This window comes from Ipomoea nil, unplaced genomic scaffold (genome assembly GCF_001879475.1).
Source record: "Ipomoea nil cultivar Tokyo-kokei standard unplaced genomic scaffold, Asagao_1.1 scaffold1421, whole genome shotgun sequence".
NCBI lineage: Eukaryota > Viridiplantae > Streptophyta > Magnoliopsida > Solanales > Convolvulaceae > Ipomoea > Ipomoea nil.
Window position 1 is genome coordinate 4605050 of NW_017617849.1, and position 21335 is coordinate 4626384.

The 21335-nt window shown below is 34.8% G+C and overlaps 2 protein-coding genes, 1 long non-coding RNA gene, 1 other non-coding gene and 1 pseudogene across 7 annotated transcripts; 3 read left to right on the forward strand and 2 right to left on the reverse strand.

Moving 5' to 3' along the window:
- Nucleotides 1–653: 653 nt before the first annotated feature.
- On the forward strand, nucleotides 654–4432 carry LOC109188436 (probable protein phosphatase 2C 52). 4 transcript variants are annotated; one of them, XM_019339121.1, is made up of 7 exons: nucleotides 654–998; nucleotides 1761–1940; nucleotides 2059–2557; nucleotides 2646–2990; nucleotides 3134–3251; nucleotides 3344–3567; nucleotides 3783–4432. In XM_019339121.1, exons 3-7 carry the CDS (start codon nucleotides 2300–2302, stop codon nucleotides 4245–4247), a joined length of 1410 nt encoding a protein of 469 aa, XP_019194666.1. In that variant the 5' UTR covers nucleotides 654–998; nucleotides 1761–1940; nucleotides 2059–2299; the 3' UTR covers nucleotides 4248–4432. The 4 variants fall into 4 exon arrangements, with proteins under 4 accessions (XP_019194666.1, XP_019194667.1, XP_019194669.1 ...); XM_019339122.1 differs by having other exon boundaries at nucleotides 1796–1940; XM_019339124.1 differs by having other exon boundaries at nucleotides 1853–1940.
- An 866-nt stretch (nucleotides 4433–5298) lies between these two features.
- On the forward strand, nucleotides 5299–5986 carry LOC109187323 (putative cell wall protein). Its single transcript, XM_019337509.1, has one exon. It carries the CDS (start codon nucleotides 5360–5362, stop codon nucleotides 5762–5764), a length of 405 nt encoding a protein of 134 aa, XP_019193054.1. The 5' UTR covers nucleotides 5299–5359; the 3' UTR covers nucleotides 5765–5986.
- A 990-nt stretch (nucleotides 5987–6976) lies between these two features.
- On the reverse strand, nucleotides 6977–9407 carry LOC109187342. The gene is made up of 2 exons (XR_002055269.1): nucleotides 9212–9407; nucleotides 6977–7167 (listed from the first exon to the last, which is right to left on the reverse strand). It is a non-coding gene; the product is annotated as an uncharacterized LOC109187342 (long non-coding RNA).
- A 3517-nt stretch (nucleotides 9408–12924) lies between these two features.
- On the reverse strand, nucleotides 12925–12996 carry TRNAQ-CUG. Its single transcript has one exon. It is a non-coding gene; the product is annotated as a tRNA-Gln (tRNA).
- Nucleotides 12997–13266: 270 nt separating this feature from the next.
- Nucleotides 13267–17857, forward strand: LOC109187322 (annotated as a pseudogene).
- Nucleotides 17858–21335: the final 3478 nt, after the last annotated feature.

Below are 21335 nucleotides of genomic sequence, written 5' to 3' on the forward strand. Positions count from 1 at the left end.
TATTGATTGATGTTGTGTGTTGAAAGTAGAAAAAGAAGACACTATAATCGAAAGAGACATGTTAAACATCAATTTTAAGTTAAAAAAGATAGGAGTAATTAGTCTCTTTTTTTTTTTTAACATGGAATTGTACTAACATAGAGGGGTAATTAGAGAATTACAAAAAAGAGACATTATACTAGGTTATTTTATGCCACATAACCAAAAAATAGAGGGGTCTTTATACTAATTATATTCAATAAATTTTTCTCATTAACCAAACAATAAAGAATTAATATTTCAAGTAATTTATTTTTCATAAAAATTAAATTTAATTCATTATCAGTTATTTTTCACGAACCAAAATAGGTGTAATAAGTTTAGTAAAAAAATGTAATTAATCACAAGTGTGATGGTGTCCCAATTACTATTCTAAATAGATAGTCATAACTCATAAGATCAAACTTTGATGGTGGAGACTTAGATTATTTGAATAAAAAATATTTGAAAAAAATATAGAACAGATATTACATTCTAAAGAATTATAAGTATTTCAAAAAAAAGAAAGGCCACACAACTATAAGTACCAAATACTAATGATTAAAAGTAGAGGGATCAAAGTGAAATTATACAAAAAATCGTAGACAAATGGGAAAAGAGAAAGAAGTTGATAGGTATGAATTACGCGCGAGGAAGAGAGAGGTTGAGTCAAGTCTTGAATAACGTGAAGGAAAGGCGTTAATGATATGTATATATCTATCTCTGCCCACCGCCATCGCCGCCAGCAGCACCACCACCATTTCCGCCGGGGCGCAGCGGAACTGTCTGTCTCCAACTCACCGCTGCGTGCTTCCCAACAAAACCACACCTAACATTCTAACACCCCATTGTCCCGGAAAGTAGCCTTTTTTTTCACAACTGGGAAATGAATATTACCCATCACTGTTTGTCCTCTCCATTCATAAAGATTCTCTGATCTCCATTTTTGCAAGTCTGGGTTTTTACTACTGAAGTTCAAGGTACATTTATGTTTGTCCCCTGCTTTAAAACTATTTAAAGATGTAATCTTTTCCTCAAATGTCGTAATGAAAATCCAAAAAATGACTGTTTGTTTTTCCTGCTAGTATTATACTGCTGTTTCTGGGTAAAATTCTATTTTTCGTTTTCCATTTCAAAATGATTGGCCTTGATCTGTTCTTGCTATGCTTTCGGGGGTCCGTATAAGACTTTAATGTTGACAAATCCACTGCTTTTCTTTACCTTTCTGCATTTCATTTGTTTGCTTGTTTTTTTTTTTTTTTTTTTCGAGTGTTTTTGGTTTAGTCCATTCTACGTTTTCTCGAGTCTATCAAGAGGGGAAAATTTTCAAGTCTGAAAGCAGACTTCACTTTATTTCAACATCATTGAAATTTGACATTTTTTCTGTTCAGTGTTTCCCTCTTTCGCTTTACAGCATTTTGATTTCACGTTTATGGTTGAATTCTTCATTTTCATGTGATATACTAAGTACTGGTGTGAGTGTGTATGCAATTTCATTTTATGTATCCAAGGCTAATAATTTCTCCTGTAAAAGCAACCTTATGTTCTTATTTGGCTCCTTATTTTGATGTTGAACTATGTAGTACTGGTATAGTGGTATTAGCCATTGTTTTTGAGAGAAAAAAATTAACAAAATTAGGAAAGTTAATAGGATAAAGCAAGAAGGTTTGACTGCTTACTGTTAGAGTGTTAGGTCGTTATCAGCCTTTGTCTTATGGTGTGTTCCTTAATTTTTCACCCAGAATTTCATCCTTTTTGTGGTCTTCTTTGGCTTTAGCTAATATTGGAAGGTGGGAACATGTTTGCATAAAATCTCTCAATTTGATTTGTATAGTTGAGATTCCCATTAGAAGACAAGTGCTCAAGACAGCCTCGTCGAGAGTATCAAACTACCTGCTCACATGCAAGATCTTTGAATCAAAGTATTGGTTGATTTATTTATTTTTCTATTCTTGCAGCATTTCATTTTCATGTGCTTTTTTTTAATAAATATTTGTAATGACTACACAATTTAATTAATTACTGGTTTGTTTTGTTTAGGTGGTTTGGTTATCTGCCCACTTCTTATCCAGTGGATTGGCATTTGACCAAGATAAAGTATAATTTAAGTTCAAAGGAACCATTTTTGCTGTATTGGAATTTTTAAAGTCTGGCACTCTGGCAGTTTTCTAGTCAATAACTGTAAATTAAACTGTGAAAAACTGCTTTGAGATCTGTTTCTTCAAGAAGAAGAGCATTGTTGTTAAGTTAAAGTAGATGGTCTCTTTCTGTGCATAAGCAAATGGGGGGTTGTGTCTCAAGCAGTAGCCAGAGTACTTGTAGTAATAGGAGCAATGGGGAGAGAGGCTCTCCCGAGTGTTTGGGAATAAGCATGTTTGGGCGAAAGAGGACGAGGACATTTTCTGATTCTGTCACTACACTGCACCATTTGTCTTCTATACATACTCGGATTTTCACAAACGGGAGGAGCCGCACTTCTTGTATATTCACTCAGCAGGGGCGCAAGGGCATAAATCAGGATGCCATGCTTGTGTGGGAAGTAGGTTCTCCGTTCTCCTACCCTGCCAATGATGTTCTTTAATGACTTCCGGGGACTGAAAGTTTTGTCCTTTCTATATATTTTGCAGGATTTTATGGCAGAAGATGTAACTTTTTGTGGCGTCTTTGATGGCCATGGTCCATATGGTCATATGGTTTCTCGGAAAGTGAGGGATGCACTGCCACTGAAACTGTTATCATATCTGCAGCCTTGTGAGACAAAGTACGATGGGTCTGGTGCTAATTGCTGCAATGGGAACCCAAAATTGGATGTTGTTGATCCTCATAAGGCAGGCGATGTGGAGGATAAAGTGGACTCTTTGTGGAGGGAAGCGTTCCTTAAATCATACAAGGCCATGGACAAAGAACTGAGGTCACACCCTAACTTAGATTGCTTTTGCAGTGGTAGCACTGCAGTTACTATCGTGAAACAGGTAATTGAAGTAGCTTGTTCTTTTGATCGTCTTCTTATTCGTTTTTTCTATTAGTTAATATTGTCCTACATTTCCCTTCATAAGTATCCACAAGTCCATTTTTGTTTTTATTAAGATTGTATCTTTTGTTGTTTGGTTGTAAGGGATCAAATCTTTTCATGGGGAATATTGGTGATTCTCGGGCAATTTTGGCATCAAAAGCTAGCAATGACTCAATGGTGGCTATTCAGTTGACTGTTGATTTGAAGCCTGATTTACCTAGTATACTCCTCGCTCGTATTAAACTTCTTATTCTACAGGCTCGTTATGTGAATAGTTTTTGATGATCTGGGACATTTTTTTGTTTTGAATAGAGGAAGCAGAGAGGATAAAACGGTGTAAAGGTCGGGTTTTTGCATTGCAAGATGAGCCCGAAGTGCAAAGAGTTTGGTTGCCATTTGATGATGCCCCTGGCTTAGCAATGGCTAGAGCATTTGGGGATTTTTGTTTGAAGGAATATGGAGTCATTTCTATTCCTGAATTTTCTCATCGGGTCCTTACTGATCGAGACAAGTTCATTGTTCTCGCTTCTGATGGTGTAAGTTCCCTTCCTGAAAATTTTTGGTTGTACCCATTCTCTGCTTAGTTGCAATTACTTAGTTGTACCCAGAAAAGAAAACAAAAACCTAGTATGAGGTTGTTAATGTTCTTGTTTGGTTTGCTGCTTTCAAAGGAATGAGATTGTGTCTTAAAGAGTGTTTAAGAAAGGGATTTTTGTCATTGTTTGTGATATCTGAACGCGAGTTATTGCAGGTTTGGGATGTACTGAGCAATGAAGAAGTTGTGGAGATAGTGTCATCATCTCCTTCAAGGTCAGGTGCAGCCAGAATCGTTGTAGAATCTGCAGCCCGGGAATGGAAAACCAAGTACCCAACATCAAAGATGGACGATTGTGCTGTAGTTTGCTTGTTCTTGGATGGGAAGATGGACTCTGAATCTGATTATGATGAACAATGCTTCTCTTCTGCCACCCTGCAGAGCAACCATTCCGGCAATGCTGCAGAATCCGATGATGGGCAGACCTCAGAGCCATCCATGCAGAGAAACTTCACGGTCAGAGCACCAGAAGAAACCGAAAGAGTAGCAGCAGAAACAGGATCGAACAAAGAACGTGTAGTTGCAGAAGATGAGAATTACTGGTCAGGATTGGAAGGCGTCACGAGGGTTAACTCCTTGGTTCAACTGCCCAGGTTTTGTGAAGAGAGGCCATGGCCATAATTTGTAATCTGGTTAAAAAGGTTACCTTTGTTGTTGTAATATATTATATAGTTCTATCTTTCTCACATGTCCTCTATGCCAAATAGTGAATGTATGTTTACTTCTTTTGTGGCATCTGCTGGAGGGACTGCAAATATTTTCTATGTTTTACTGAATTGCTTCATTAATCTCCGTAAAACTTTGCTGATTTTACCAAATTTAGTCCTCTGTCATATGGACACATTGATGATGATGTATACCTGTCGGCCCAAACAAAGGAGAAGAAACGAAAGAGAACATTTATGGATGTTAATAAGTTTGGTGAGTGATATTCTGTCCAAACTGTTTCTACTCATCTAAATTCCTCATACTTTTCAACAACACCATGCATGAATTTTTCTATTATGTCTCTCGCGCATTCACTATAAGTCTATAATTGGTGACAAGAAAATCTCGCCCTTGTGACCCTAACTAATAAAAGATTATAAAAAGATAAATCAACTGATTGTTTCTGTTGGGAATTAAACTTGTAACTAATTTGGTTGGGTTATCCCTAGTCATACTTTTTTGGACTAGAGAAAACTGTAATCGACTACCTGAGAGTGTGCACGGCATAAATCCCGCTCTGTGACCTTAACCAACAAATGATAAGTAAATCAGCCTAGATTATCTTGAACAAACTTAGAGCCTCAAACCAAGAAGGTCAATAGGTCACCCCTACTGAGAGTCAAACTTGTAATGTAATACGTACATGGTAACTAAAATTTTTTGTAAAGAGAACATACATGCAACCACGAAAGGATCGAAGTTGATGATCATGCATGGATATATGGGATGAAAAGAATGAGAGCATTTATGGGCTGTTGAAAGCTGATATTGAGAACCAAAAAACACGTAAAACATGATAAATTCTTGTTGTACCATTAAAGGTAGGGCAAATAATTAGCTAACATCTCCACTCTCCAATTCATCAGTATATAGTCTTTGTGGAACACCATCTCTTTAATCACCGCCAAACTCCCACCCAACTACCATCTTCAATTCTTTTTCCCCCTATATATTCTCACCGAATCTCCCATCACTTTGCTCATCCTGCACTTATCCACTCTTCTGTCTTCTCTCAAGCTTCATCAATGGCGGTAACCCTTCGTTTCATCTGTGCTTTCCTTTCCATCCTCGTACTTTCCTCTTCACACCCTGCATTCGCAGGGCGTGGCATGCCAAACGCCGACTCCAAGAACGTGGCGGACAAGAAACAGCCTGAGTTTCTTCTCTACGACGGAACTGTCCTTATTCCTGGGTTTGGCCGTGTCGTTGTCCCTCACAAGAAAGTAGATCCCTTTAACTATAACCCCGTCACCGGCAGAAGTGGCGCTGGAACTGGAGCCATCAACCCCATCGACGACATTATTGGTAGTGGAAATGCTGCCGCCGGTTCCACCTATATTCCCGGTAATGATGATACTATCATCCCTAACCCCGGTTTCGAGGTCCCTGCGGCGGGTGGCGGCCTACCAACTCCGCCCGCTCGCCATTGATGACGTTATCAGCTTCTTTCATTTCTTGGTTCATCGTTAATTTAGTTTGAATAAGCAGGCGTGCATGGCGTACGCCTGGTTTAGGATACTAAGCATCTGTTTTGTTTTTTTTTTTCATAGTTCAACTATGTATTATTTCCGTTTAAGATTGTATTTTAGACATGGTACCTTGTTGTATGTTGAGTTATTATTATCAATAAAACTGTCTTGTTTAATATTTCATTGCTTCGAGAACCCCACATGCACCTTGACTATGACAAAATTTTGGAGGTGCAAATCACGATAACTCAAAGACTCATTAGGTAGAAGGACTAAAGTCTGGTGTCCACAAGGAGCCACCGCACGGTGAAACACCCGGCCACAATCTTATTGCATCTTTACTTATAATTTGCCACCCAAGAACCAACTGTGCGATCATCTTAATTTCAATCTTCATTGCCATTATTAGTTTATAACTCGTAAATTTTATCGTACTTTTTTTTTTCCGAGTGAGGTGATATACTTTGGACATGGACGTGCTGTTAAACATATAATAGACTCCATACACATAAGAGCATTTTAAGCATATAATATATAAACATAAAAACATAAATATGCATTTTATCAATTTAGATTTTCAGTTAAGATAAAATACAAACCTAAGAGGAGTTATGTATACATAAGACAACATCTACATTCTGCATGGAAGATTAAGAAATGCAAGTCTCTCTCTCTCTCTCTCAATATATATATATATATATATATATATATATATATATATATATATATAGAGAGAGAGAGAGAGAGAGAGATCATAAGAGAATACACGCTCAGGTATGGACATACACCACATAAAATTACACTTGAGAACGTGTACACCTTATGATATGTAAAGGAGCGTGTCCACTTTGAAGTTTTGCGCGTTGCACTTTTAGAGTCCACATATTCGCACATGGGACCATTTTCACATGATCTTGCCCTTGCATATATATAAAATCAAGAGAAACATAACATCTAAGGATACTTTATTCTACCAACTAGGAAAATGCCTGCTAAACTTAATTTTCATGGAAAAGACTTTCTAAACTATATTTTCATGGAGAAGACAGAGAAATTAGAATTGACAATCAAATAATCTCACAATATATACAACAATAATAAAGGCCTGTAATGTTAGGTAGCATATCCAAATCAGAAATCAATCCCTGCCCTGCCAATTTAATTCCCTTGGTATTATCAGACCAAGCTCTTTTTCAACATTAATATAGAGATCACTCTCTGTGTCAATATCATTCCAGGTTGAACATCTTAATCTGCAACCTCATATTAAGAATTTCTATTCTTGGTTTACACATGAAAAAGTTAAGGTTTAATAAGGTTTAAAGGTCCACATCTCTCCAGATTAAGTTATCCATCTGTTTTTCCTGATACAAACATATAATCAATTAGTCCCCTACCGAACAAGACGTGTTATAATCAAATCAAAATTTCAGTTATAGCAGATATGGAGTATAAATTTATGGCTCATAGCCTGATACTAGCGACTAACCAACTACAAATCTTCTCAAGAACTCAGTTTGGATCTTCGTTTGACAGAGAAATGCTTAATTATCTGTCATTATATGGAAAAGACAAGACACATGCAAAAATGAGAACTTTAATGGTGAACAAGAATGATCTTCAGTTGGAAGTTATGAAACCTGCTACTTTTTGTTTTACTTGTGTTCTTTTATGTTAGAAGTAAAAATGTCAGAATGATGTCTTCCAGCATATATCCTAGGTAGTGGCTCTTCATTCTTAATGAGTGATATGATGTCCTTTAACATCTGAGGTACATGCCTTATGTGGCCAGCATGCAATTCTAAAAAAAATATTCTACTTTAAGAATTTCACATCATAACAGGTACAAGAATTGAGCCTCTTAGCTGTCATCTAAACAGTAAAAATGAATATGTAACAAACAAGAATTAACTTCAATAATACGAGGGAACCCAGATAGAGGAAAACAGTCGTGCCAAAAAGAAAAGTGAAGAAGTTCTCATTGCGCAGATAATCAATGATTATTATAGTCAAATAAATTAAAACAATTACTAATTTGTTTTGAAGGAGGAAAAGAAAAGGGTAATTGAAGCTTGTTGATTGCCTAGAGGCCATGATAACTGGCAAATAAAGTATAAGAATAGTTTTTGCACCGACGATTATCTATGATTTGAGGTGCAATGAATGAGGATAATAAATAGCACCACCTACTAAGCACTACCTTTTACTTTGGCACTATTAACTCCACATGTTTGTAGGACTAAAAGGTTGTAAATGCTAGCGAGAGAAGTTAGCTAAGACATTAGTGGTCACCTAAAGTAACATACATTTCATTATCAAGCGTATAGTTGCTCTCGATCTAATGACAATGATCATTAACTTTAATATCCAATAAACGACGTGGAGTCCAGCAACAAGCCAACAAATCAATCACATTACTAGGATAATAATCAACATATCCTTTTCTTCAATCAAATTAAACAATCCAATGCTTTGAACGACTAAGACACGATTACTAAATACCTATCCTTGTTCCAACAATTCTCCATCACAACATTAATGTTCTAAAACATATCAAGAATATATATATCACAATGAACGTGCTTCTCTAATTGTGACGGGCAAATCTCATTCAGGTGGTTATCCAAATTTATAAAAGCAAGAGATCGACAAGTTAACATCATACTTAATAGAAACAATATATTCAATCTGCTTTCAATGTTTCTCAATGTGTTTAGAAGAAGTTCCCTATCATGGCTCTAGGATATGCAACAACTCAAATCACATCATTAGGATAGTAATCAAGATACCCTTTTTTGGACAGCTCGGACAAGATTTCCTAATACCGTAAGAAAGCTCATAAGTTAGTGTATTGTGTCTAGAGAAAACTAGCTCATAAGCTAATTATGCTAATCCCATCTACCACTTGTGAATGAGTTATGCCAAACACACACACAATCGTCAAGCTTACGTAATTTTACTGCATTAAACACCCAACTAAACATGCCCCTCCACAATAAAATTTCCAGTACAAATCACTATCTGACAGTCAAAACTTCCATCTCCATATATATAACATTCCTCCAGTTCGTACTCTATTAATGCTATGAACTAAAATTCAATTCTAAATGGGCATCTTTTATTTATTCTTTCACAAGTGACAAGCCTGGCACCGTCATACAAAAAAAAGTTAAAATTTACCTAACCCAAATGAAACGAAAAATAAGGGAAATGAAAAACACGGGTAACCCCTCATTCTATAAGCAGATTTCCAGCAAAGGATCGGAACAGCTAAAGATCAGAACTTTAATTAACCTCTTCCGGCCAGAAAATGGATATTATAAACAACTGAAAATTGTGCAAAATATACAACGGGGCACTGTAAAACGGAAACAAAATTAACAAAAGAGAAGTATTTGTGAGAAGTACCAGGTTGAGTCCAAGTCCGAAGATTTTGACGAGGATGAAGCAGAGGATACATAAGAATAAAATGAGAAAGAAAATAATGGTGCCAGTGGATCTGTGGCACCTTGTTACCTTCTTTGTTCGTTTTGATGGCTGCTCGTACCGTTCTACTGTTCTAGTTCAATCCAATGCGGCGAATCGGCGATGCAATGCAAGGTGCTGTTAACGGAGATTGTAATTAATTACTGTACTGTTTGGGTTGGTACATAACACACACACACAATCGTCAAGTTTTTTTTTTTTTTTTTTTTTTTTTTTTGAAATAAGGTTCAAATTGGTCACTGAACGTAACTTGAAAATGCAATTAGGTCACTGAACGAACAAAAAATGCAATTAGGCCACTGAACACTCCAAAAACGTGCAATTAGGCCACTAAACTCTCCAAACGTATGCAATTTCACCGGATAACAGGTTATCATCAATTTTAGCAGGTTACCTGCTTACGTGGCTGCTGAATTTGACATTTTTAATAATTTTTAATAATTAATTTTAATAATAAATTTTATAAAAAAATTGAAAAAATTAAATAAAAAATAAAATAAAGTCGTTTTTATTTTTTAAAAATTTTTTTAAATAAAAATTTATTATTAAAATTTATTAAAATGGCCAACTCAGCTGCCACGTAAGCAGATAACCTGCTAAAATTGAGGGTAACCTGCAATCAGGTGAAATTACACATTTTTGGAGTGTTCAGTGACCTAATTGCATTTTTTTTTCGTTCAGTGACCTAATTGCATTTTCAGGTTACGTTCAGTGGCCAATTTAAACCTTATTCCTTTTTTTTTTTTTTTTTTTTTTTTGTAGGTGATATGAAGAACTCGTAACCACAATCTTAGTAGTTTGAAATAGCTTAATTGGGTATTGCTTATGTAGGCATATTGTTGTGGTAAGTTTCACTCGTAATTTTATTCACACGTACCAAACAATAAATTTTAAATTCCTACTTTGTGCATTTTTCATGAAATTGTATATATTTTTTCCCCTAACTCCTTTATAACCTGTTTGGTTCACGGAATAGGCCGGGAATGACATAGCATTCCCAGGACTTATTCTTTTGTTTGGTAACCGTTTCTATTACCAGGAATAATATTCCTAGCAATAGCCCATTCCCCCAAATAAGGTAATAAATATTACCTGCCCCTGGTATTAGGCTATTTTTGAGTTTTCAATAATAGCCTAAAGTTTCTATTTTCTATTTTACCCCCAATTAAATTTATTTCATATTTCACCACCGTCGTCGCCGTCACCACTACCCCACCACCCCCACCGCCACCAGCACCAGCCCCACCGCCACCATCATCGCCACCGCCACTAGCACTAGCACCCCACCAAAAGTATATTCAATATTAATATTGTTTTAATCGTCTTAATGAGATCTTTCAAATGATATAATTTTTTAAAAATAATATACAATTTATGTTTAAATATTTAACAAAATATGTAAACATATAAAAACTAAAAAGGATACAAAAGGAATTATAAAAGACGATAAAGGGCAAAGTAGGGGCAAAATAAGAAGAAAAAAGTGGTACAGAAAATGGCATGGATGAACAGTGTTGTGCCATATATGGCGCGATACTGTTCATCAACACCAAATTATTTGGTGTTTTGCTGTCCCATTGGAGCCCTTCTTTTGCCGCTTTACGCCAATTTTTTTTGGCGATTTGGTGATATGGCGTTGGGTTGGAGATGATCTAACCAAGAAGGGAGAGTAACTAATCAATCGTTATGTTGTTGAACCGTGTCCATCTTGTAAGGTGGACACGGTTCTATATTTATAATTACTGAATTATATGTTCATAATTATAAAGCTATATTTCATAAATTTTGAGCTTCATATTCATAATTATTGAACTCTATATTCACAATTACAGAACTCTATGTTCATAATTACTCAACTATATATTCATAATTTTTGAACTTTATATTCACAATTATTGAATCTCTATATTCATAATTACAGAATTATATGTTCATAATTATGTTCACAACTCTATGTTTATAATTTTTAAACTATATATTTATAAGAGTTTTTTGCACTTTTAGTCCCACGACTATAGTGGCACTGGCAGAATTGATTCACGACTTTTGAACCTTGCAATTTTAGTCCACGACTATTGATTTTTTTTGCAAAAATGGTCCTTCTGGCCACTTTTTCGTCAAAATTTCACCAGGAAAAAAAAATTCTCTATTTTTAGTCGGGTTAAAATTGACATTTTACTTATCTCAAAAAATTAAAAGAAAAAAATTGATATTTGACTACATACAATATTACTGGGCTACATACTACTGCCCCAGGCGGCGGAGTACATGTACCACTCCAATGCTGCTGCCGGAGCCCGGGGAACGCCACGACCGCTCCGCCGCTTACTGATAGCCCTGCCTGCTCCAGGAACTCCGCCGCCCAGTAATATTGTATGTAGTCAAATATCAATTTTTTTCTTTTAATTTTTTGAGATAAGTAAAATGTCAATTTTAACCCGGCTAAAAATGAAGATTTTTTTTTTCCGGTGAAATTTTGACGGAAAAGTGACCGGAAAGACCATTTTTGCAAAAAAAATCAATAGTCGTGGACTAAAATTACAAGGTTTAAAAGTCGTGGATCAATTCTGCTAGTGCCACTATAGTCGTGGGACTAAAAGTGCAAAAAACTCTATTTATAATTATGAACAATTTTGGAACTATGATCACCTTAAAAAGGTGGATACGATTCCACAGAATAATTTGCCATAACCAATACCACACACTTGATACTTGATAGCAAGGAAATGGGTCAAGACTATTAAATGGACCTCATGTATCCCCTTTGGACATTATCAATTGGTTCATTACAATACTCAAATCTTGGTAATTACTTGCGTTAACATCTAACTCATAGACCTGTGTTTTGATCATATTGAGTCCAATATTAGTCATACCTTATTAGTTGGGCTTTGTTATTTATTTATTTATTTATTGAACCATTATACGCATTATTTTGGGTATGGCCCCAAGTAATAATATTATTATTGTTACCCCCCACTTTGTATATACATACATGTTTTACGATGGAACTGGTTCTCATAAAGCATTGTATATACATGAGAATTAGAAGGAAATAAGTAGTAAAAGATCAAAAAGATCACAACTTAAAAAGGATTGCAGTTTTCACCTTTATAATTTTCTTATCAAAATTGCCTCATGTTTATTTTTATATGGTATGTTTAGTGTTAATGTTCTTAAATTTTACTAAATTTAAGATTATTAAAATGATTTGTGATTATAAAAAAATGTTAAGTCAAATAAAATTATCTTACCAGACATATTGTGCGGCTTTTCTAGAAGTAAGATCACAAGGTCGAATCTTGGTGATGGGGTATTACTCTTTGAACTGCAACAAATAGAGAAAGTATAAAATATATACTACCTTGTAATCAAGTCAATACTACACAAAATAAAATTATCTTAAAAAAATTTAATTGAATTAGTTGCAACCAAAATGTTACAACATATAAAATCCGGAGTGCAAAATGTCCACACCTCCCTCATGGGAAAAAAGCAACAAAGATCTTTTTGCCTGCTTCTCAAATGCATATTTCAGAAGAAAGAGACAAAGGATGAAGAGAAACCTGAAAGGAAAAATGGAAAATGGCGAACGGGCCACCGGGTGAAGAAGATAAATTTGGAGAAGGAAAAAAAGGTCCTACCGAGAATTGAACTCGGGCTATCGGATTCAGAGTCCGATGTCCTAACCGCTAGACCATAGAACCTTACTGGTATGGTCTCCCAACCCTGAATAAAAAATTTAAAAAGAGTAAGAATATCAGCGCCCATCACCACTGTTCACTCACTGTCTATAACGTGGGAAATCCTCAAAAACCCCTTTCACACCATTGCTGCATTCTTCGCATACAGAGGTCCTGCTCAGGTTATCAGCCAATTTTGTTGTATTTTTCTTGACGTTCGACATGCTTTCTTAAAATACTGATACGGTTTATGGATTATATTATTGGGCCGGGAAGCAAAGAGGGTATGCTCATAATATGAATGCTTTGCGTTTTTTATAGCGATTATATCTGCATGTAATGATGTAAATAGAATTATGGATGTTTTTGGGAGGTTCATAGATATGGAGTTGAGAAATGTGGATCCTGATCAGTGATCAGATTACTTATGCGACCCTAATTTGGGCATGCTATTATCTGTGGGATTTTGATTATTGCCTGTGATTTTATCATGAAATGGTGCAAAAAAAGTGTAAGATGTGCCATCATATGCTTATAGTTTAGTGATTTGAGGGCTTTATGGAGATGGTAAGCTTGTTAAGGGGCATGCTGTTTTGGAAATTATGTTCAAGAAGGGTTGTAGACCAAATGCTGTGATTTATACTGCCTTGATTAAATCATATGTGAAAATTTCAAACTTGGACGAAACAATGATGCTTTTTGATAGAATGCATGAGCGGATAACAAAGGGTGTTAGCCTGTTGAATTTACATATGGGGTTGTTTTAAACCGTTCTTCCATGTGTGGGAGATTGGAGGAGGGGATTGAGTACTGTCAAATAACAATATAGCTGTCAGTGCCATATTTCAATCAAGTTTAATTGATTGTCTTGGGAAGATAGGGAGAGTAGGTGAGGCTAAAAAGCTCTTTGAGGAAATTTGTGAGAAGAGGAGTCCTTCTGATTCTTATAGTTATAATGCACTAATAGATGCCTTAGTTTAAAGTGGAAAGATTTACAAAGTCTTAATGCTTTTCAGGAGAACAAAACAAGAAGCTAAGGTTGTGAGCAAACTCTGTGTATATACACAATTCTAATCAATGGTTTGTTTTAGAGGCATTGACATTGTGGGATACAATGATTGATAATAGTACAATCAAGTAGCTGCTTCATTATCTGCTGCGCTTTGTCTTTCTTGCAAAGTGGCTAGAGCTTTTAAGATTTTGGGTGAGCTGGCACCAATGGGTATTTACCTAGATAATGCTTTTGAATATATGACTAACGTTTTGTGCTAGGCTGGCCAGATTGAAGAGGCCTACAAGTTAGCTGATAGAATCATTTGGTTGTGGTTGAGAAATTCCAGACAGAGTTTATGCTTTTTGATAAATGCTACAAGGAAAACAGGGAATGTGGATTTAGCATTAAAACTGATGAGTAGTAAAATTGGCAATGGATATGACAGGATGGGTAGCATTAAAAAAAGGTGTAAAATTTCCAGTTCTGGTAGACAAGTGAGTTTTGAGCTGGGGATTGAGGCTGCATGGACTTAGATGTTTTATAACTGATGCTTTTTAATGCTCAAGATTGTTCATAATTCTCTAACTATGACAAATTTCTGGCGGCTTCTTCCAGTCATGGTTATCATGTCCAGAGTTTGGGCAATCCTTAAAGTTTCCAATTGAATTGTGTGTTTGTTCTAGTCTTTGGAACACTGAAGATATAAGTTCACTACTAGAATACATGATGATCAGATGATGTGTTGATTATATAAGTGACTAAAATCCTTGAATTCTTGGCTATAGTGCTAGACCTGACAGTTTTCAGAAGACACTTTCAATTATAACTCTTAAGATTTTAAATTTATTGGAACAATCCTAATCACTGTTTCAAGCAGTGAAAAAAATGAAAGTTGTGCACTAAATCTATGAATTTGAGAACCAAATTCAAATTAAGCCTAAGTAAGCTGACCTTTTCTTATCAGGATGCAGAAATTAGCGTTAGCAACTGTTTCAATATTTTTCTGACTGATGGCACAGTGTGATTCATCTGGGCTATTGATCAGAGTAAGCCCACTTTGTAGGTGCCCTAAAAAATATGGTCTTAAGGAGTTTATTCGCACAGGATCCCAATCCCCTTAGTACTTACTAGTGGAAACTCAGCCATGGAGGTATTTCTTTAATTTGCATCTGAAATTGTCAAATATTCTGTAATTTTTTTCTGCTGATCAAATGGCTTAGTTTTCAGTTAGCTTCTAGAGCCTCACATTCATTAAGTAAAATCATTATCATACAGGCTCATCATCCTTATTTGGTGTTCTGGACAATCCTAATGAAATTAAGCAATATGGTTCCTGGGGAGTTGAACTGTAAATAGTAGTCTGGGTAGCAAATGGAAGGCCAATCTTATTTAAAGTACATGGGCTAAAATGCTTGTAAATTTCCTTGATTATTAGGCTTCTATATAGGCCAACTTCAACAAGCTAGGCGATGACTAGCATATATCAGGTTTATTTGAGCTGTGGACTACAGTGTTGTCCTTCAATTCATTATTTTCATCAGGAGGCTCAAAATTTCTCTTGGTATACTTTACTTCATATAGATTGTTAATGATTGATCAAAGGGGAATCACTACTTCACATCTTTTCATCTTATAAATCTTGTATCCTTTTCATCTTATAAATGTTGTATCCTATGATGTGGGGCTTCAATTCTGAAAATATTGTGGCCTTTCCACTACGTGGGCCTATCATGTGTCTTGGTTTTGTACAAAAATTTATGTATATTCTCTTTCAAATGGTTGGCTCTAGTATGCAACTGTCCTGCAACATCCAAAGTTTGGTGAAGTACACAAAACTGCCTCTGTTTGCAGAGAGGTCGTTTCCAAGGTTTGAACCGCTTAATGGCCAACGTGGAACACTTAGGCACCACATGATTCCCAACCTTCTATCTGTAGGAAATAGATATTTTGTGAATGGCGGGGTTAAATTTTGCCTCTTCTTATAGGACCCCAATAATGGTGCAACTTGATTAAATTGAATGCATTGTCCCAGAGGCGTCTGTACGTGGCCTGTTCCTTTTTGCTGGTTCTGGTAGTTTGTGCATCTTGTTTTGTCTCCAATCTTATTGCTGTTTAAAGCGTAACTTTAAAAGAGCATTGTCTTTATTGGTGTTTTTACCGTGTTAATATATATGTGCGTGCCTTCTGGTTCTTACCTGATTTTTCTAGCATATGATTACTGTGATTAAAAGATCCTTTGATCAATTTGATGGATAGTTGTACTTGCTTCATTTTTGCCACATAAAATCTTGCCTGTCTTGGAATTGCGGAATTTTAAGGTCCAATTTGGGTTGTGAACTCTGGGTATTAATTACTGCTAGTTATTACTTTGGAATTATTCAGTCACTGATTGCACATAGGCATTGATTCAGGTCCCAACAGAAATGATGACAGGATTATCATTGTTTAGGTTATCGATGTTACTGAACATGATGAAACACCACTTTATATGGAAATGGGGATGTAGGAGCCACGGTACATTCGGGTGACAATTACAGCATTATCGTGCAAATGTCATGTCTTCATCTCTAGTGCAACTTAGGTTACCTTTGGGGAAGTGGAAGCTATTTGTCATCATCACTGTCGGGGACCGTTATATGGTAACATTATGTGAAAGCTCATGTAATATCTTTTGTTCTATTACATTATTATCAAAGGAGGTACATTGAGTAGTGCCTATCTTCTTGCTGTATGCTCCCTTTATATTTCTGTGGTCCATGAAATAGAATCATATCATGATATGATATGAAGCTCTTCCCACTCCCAGTAACTGCAGCTAACCGGGGATGCAGAATTTGATCTTTTTTCCCTTGATAGAGATAATTTGATCTTGTTGTTTGCGTATTGTGCAGAACTTGCTTTCAAATAGGGAGAACCGGAGAAGTGTCACTGTAATGGTGCCGGTTTTGCATGTAAGTTGTCCTATCTACAACATTTGCTACACACAAAACACATTCATTCACCCATGAATTAAGTTGCGGAATATCTCTTCTTGCACACGTGGATTTCGTGAATTGAAGCTTGAAGGTGATGCCATTTTTTATTTATTTTTCCTAATCTCATAACTTTAAGTGGGTGTTAGAAGGCCTTCCCAGATTCGAGAAATCCTTTGAAATTGACTACCAAAACTGTTGTCCCAGTTGTGAGTCACCAACATTATGTGGCAATGCAGATGTCTTGCCTTCATTCTCAACAGGAAGTTGACAAGTATTTCCTACCATACCAGATATAAAGCTAAATATGGTAGAAACTCGCTAGCCGGGGGGGCCAAAAAGCAAGCACTAAATAGTAGTAGACGACACGGTGTCTCTATGTACCGCTAAAATTTTAACCGGGTTTTTTCAATGTTTTCAGATTTGGTGAGGCAAAGGGGATCATGCTAGATACTCCTGTTCTTGGATTTAGCCAAAGATTCTGTACGCAAAATGCTGGGAGCAAAATTGCCATAGTTGAAACAACATCATATCCTGCCAATTCTTGTTACTGTCATTGTCCTTAGCACAGGGTTCGAATCCCCAATAGGCCGTAAAAATCACAGTCTCGTCTCGAGTCGACTCATTAAGTTCGGGGTTTCGTCGGAGAAAGGAAGCAAATCATGCATGGGTGTGAGTTGCTCACCGGCTGGGGTATTTGGGTGGTTGTCAATTGGTGATCACTTAATTTTTATTTTATATTTTTATCATTTCTCGTTGTGGCCAGACAAAAATGACAAAAAAATTAAAATTGAGTTCAACCATTATCACAGCTTTAATTGCATATTTTATGACAATATTGTTGATGTGACATGTTGATTGATCACTTATCAATTTATAATGACTCATCATCATAATTATGCACTTCATTATTTACAAACTTTTAAGATGTAATCCCTTATTTATGACAATATAGCATTAGCCGACATGATATGTTGATTTAATAAAGATTTGTATAATCTTTCTTTTGATTTGCTATTTTTTTGTTTGTATTGAAAGAAAAAAAAAAATCATGAGCTTATACAATAGACAAGAACATTGTACCACAGTTGAAGAAGGAAGGCTCAATCTTATATTTTGTAGAGGGAAGGCTTCAATCTTCTATTTTGTAAATGAACTACCGAAACAAAATAGAAGTTAAAATCGTAACTTATTTGAAAAGTTAAAAGTATTTATTGTTTTTTTTTTTTAATCTGAAGGAGGGGGTTACCCAAAACTAAAAGTATTTATTGTAATGAAATAATAGGGACTAAAACGATTAATATGGAATTATTAATGAACTGAAAATGATTTTCCTCTATATAATTGTGATTGCAGACCGCAGTGGACATAATACCAAGTTCAAGTCAATCTTTGGTCGTGTAATAATTTGGACCTTAATAAACTAAAATCTACGAATGCGTTAAACTAGTGGATAAGGTGATTGCGCAATCGTTATATCGTGCAACAGGGTGTACATAGCAAATTAGCAATGTGCACCCTGCACCTTCAAAACGAGTTGTTTTGTTAGTTTCAAGTATAAAATTCTGTGCATTCTATTATATAATTTTGTACATTCGAAACATGAGAATTTTCAGTTATAAAATTATGTGTTTTTAGGTATAAAATTTTGTACATTCTATTATATATTTCTGTACATTCGAAACATGGATTTTTTTAAAGAGTTAAGAGTTTATGTGTATTATGTTAATAGTTTATGTATATTATGTATTATGTTAGATTATGTGTATTATCTTTTCAAAAAAGATTATGTATATTCAGTTATAAAATTATGTGTTTTCAGATATAAAATTCTGTGTATTCTATTATAAAATTTGTATATTCGAAACATGAATTTGTTTTAAAAAAATTAACAACAAACACGTAAAAAAGGTACAAAACGATATCGTTTTGGATCAAAGGCGCAAAATGGTGCACGATATAATTTGCCGTGATTGCGCGCGGAATATAACTGTGGGGTCACTGAAATTTCTACACGTGCTTCTATCATCCTATTGCAGTATTGTGGTCACTACACACTAGTGAGTGGCATGATAAATCAAAAATTAAAAATATGCCCTAATAATAATTTTATAATAATATCCTTACTTATACTACTTTATTATATATCGGTAATAGAATAAAGATTTTTAAAAGCATTCATTCTTCATCACTGCCATTAATATTTACGTCAAAATTTTATTGAATTATAATTTTTTTAAAAATTAAACAGTTAAGAGAATACAACAGCAATTATTTATAAATTATAATACTAGTTTAAAGTTGCTGAATAATAGATCATTTAACTCAAAAAGTGTAATTTGGTTCTTGTATAATTCAAAATCGTGTAATTAAATTGAAAGTTTAATGTACTCCTTATTGTCGACTAACAAAGTTTTTAAAAATAATTTTTAATATATTTTAATAATTTAAAATTAAAAACTAATTTCAAAATATTAATAGGCGGTTGGTTTTCTTATTTCCTCCCTATTAGGAAAAAAATATTAATATTAATGATTATTAGGTAATAATAACAAATATTAATGATATTTCAATTTATATTTTTTGCTATTGATTTTACTCTCCAACGGTAGAAAATCTCTTCTGAGCATGATGTAAATTTAATTAACACTTAATTTTTTCAAACACACTTTTAACACCAATAACATATTTTAACCTTCAAATTAATTTGTTATTTTCGTTTTCTCAGCTATTAAATCATAATTCAAGAGGAGAAAGTTAAAAAATTCACTATCTCAGTTGAGCCTGTCCACATGGTCTTCTTAGTACGACTTATCTCTCATGTATGGTTTATATGCTATTACACATGAGAAAAATAGTAAAATTTTGCTCCAAAAAGGGTAGCCAAGTGGGTGGAGCATGATTCTCGTATTTAGGGTCTTCATAATGCAGTTTACCTTTCTTGTGTGGCTTATGAACCATTACACAAGAGCGGAGTTTACCCAATGCACATTCGATTTTAAGTAGTGACTGTGAATTTACCCGTATTTTTTTTTTTTAAAAAAAAGTAGTAGATGATCATGTTGATGGATCCGACCTACAAGTTTGTATTGTTTATTATTCCTTTACACATTTTACATGCTGAACTTAATCTATTTCGCACATGATGGCCACTATGGTTTTGAAAATTCCTTTTTTATTGGCCTTTAATTTGTCTCCTTTTCCTTTTCTCTTTTGTGCTTATTATGAAAAGTTATGAAGCAATCTTTAATGTTTTCTTTTTGCAAGCTTTCTAAGCTCAAATAGTAATGGGTGTCTTTATTTGTACGTTATGGTTTAATTTTACATATAATGAATTCGGTTAATGATAGCAAAGTACAAAACATGTGTGAGTGATGAGCTAAAAATGACTCATTCCTTTAATTTGCCTATGCTTTCTCTTCTATTTTTGTATATATGTTCTCCAAACACATTTATTACATAAACTTCGTTGTTTATTATGTATGGCAGTCAAAGCATTCCAAGAGTAGGGCAATTGTTGTTAATTCGGTTAAATAATTTGGTGATTAATTAGTGAAAGTTTGTCAAAGGCCTTGTGGTCGAGTAGATATAACTGTGGTCCCTCAAATGAGAGGTCTCAAGTTTGAACTTCAGTGGAGGTCTCAGTTTGAACCCCAGTATAAGAGTGTTGACTCTTTGTATTTCAATAGTCTGAAAACAGACAACACTAACAACCAACAACAATGGCATGTAGCTGTAAAAAGAGAATAATAATATGATTCCCGCCCCCTCTTTGTACTTCAATAGGCTGAAAACAGACAACATTAACAACCAAACAACTTTACAAAAACACTGTAAAATAAAAGAGAATAATAATATGATATCCGCCCGAAATTCATTATGAGCAATCGAAGGTTGAGAAAGTATGTAAGAACATGATTCCCGCCCTAAATCCCCAAATTCATTATGAGCAATCGAAAGTTGAGAAAGTATGTAAGAACATGATTTTCGAGTTGAGAAAGTATGTAAAAACATGATTCCCGTCCTAAATTCATTATGAGCAATCAGATATTACAGCGTAATTAGTGTATAATTTATTGTTTACTGCTAAGTCCGGAATTGAGGCCGGGCAATTAAGGACGTCAACAGTGCACTCGGTCGGTCATGTGCACCGGCCAAGGACGTACAACAATCTTATTGCTCATGAATTGTGTGATTCATATATTCTTGACCCACACTCTTTATTTAATTCACCACTAGGTTTGATTGTTGTTTTGGACATATCAATAATAATTCAACTTTAGGTTAGAGGGGCCATTCCTATATATATATATATATATATATATATATATATATATATATATATATATATATATTGGTGTTTCTTATATTGTTTAAGAAATTTTGGTTAGTGGTCT

Excerpts from the sequence above, each read along its gene's own strand:
- LOC109188436 (XM_019339121.1), top strand. The coding sequence starts at position 2,300 with ATGGGGGGTTGTGTCTCAAGCAGTAGCCAGAGTACTTGTAGTAATAGG. Across the intron at positions 2,991-3,133 it reads CAGTTACTATCGTGAAACAG|GGATCAAATCTTTTCATGGG; the intron begins GTAATTGAAGTA and ends TTTGGTTGTAAG. Across the intron at positions 3,568-3,782 it reads TTGTTCTCGCTTCTGATGGT|GTTTGGGATGTACTGAGCAA; the intron begins GTAAGTTCCCTT and ends GAGTTATTGCAG.
- LOC109187323 (XM_019337509.1), top strand. The coding sequence starts at position 5,360 with ATGGCGGTAACCCTTCGTTTCATCTGTGCTTTCCTTTCCATCCTCGTA.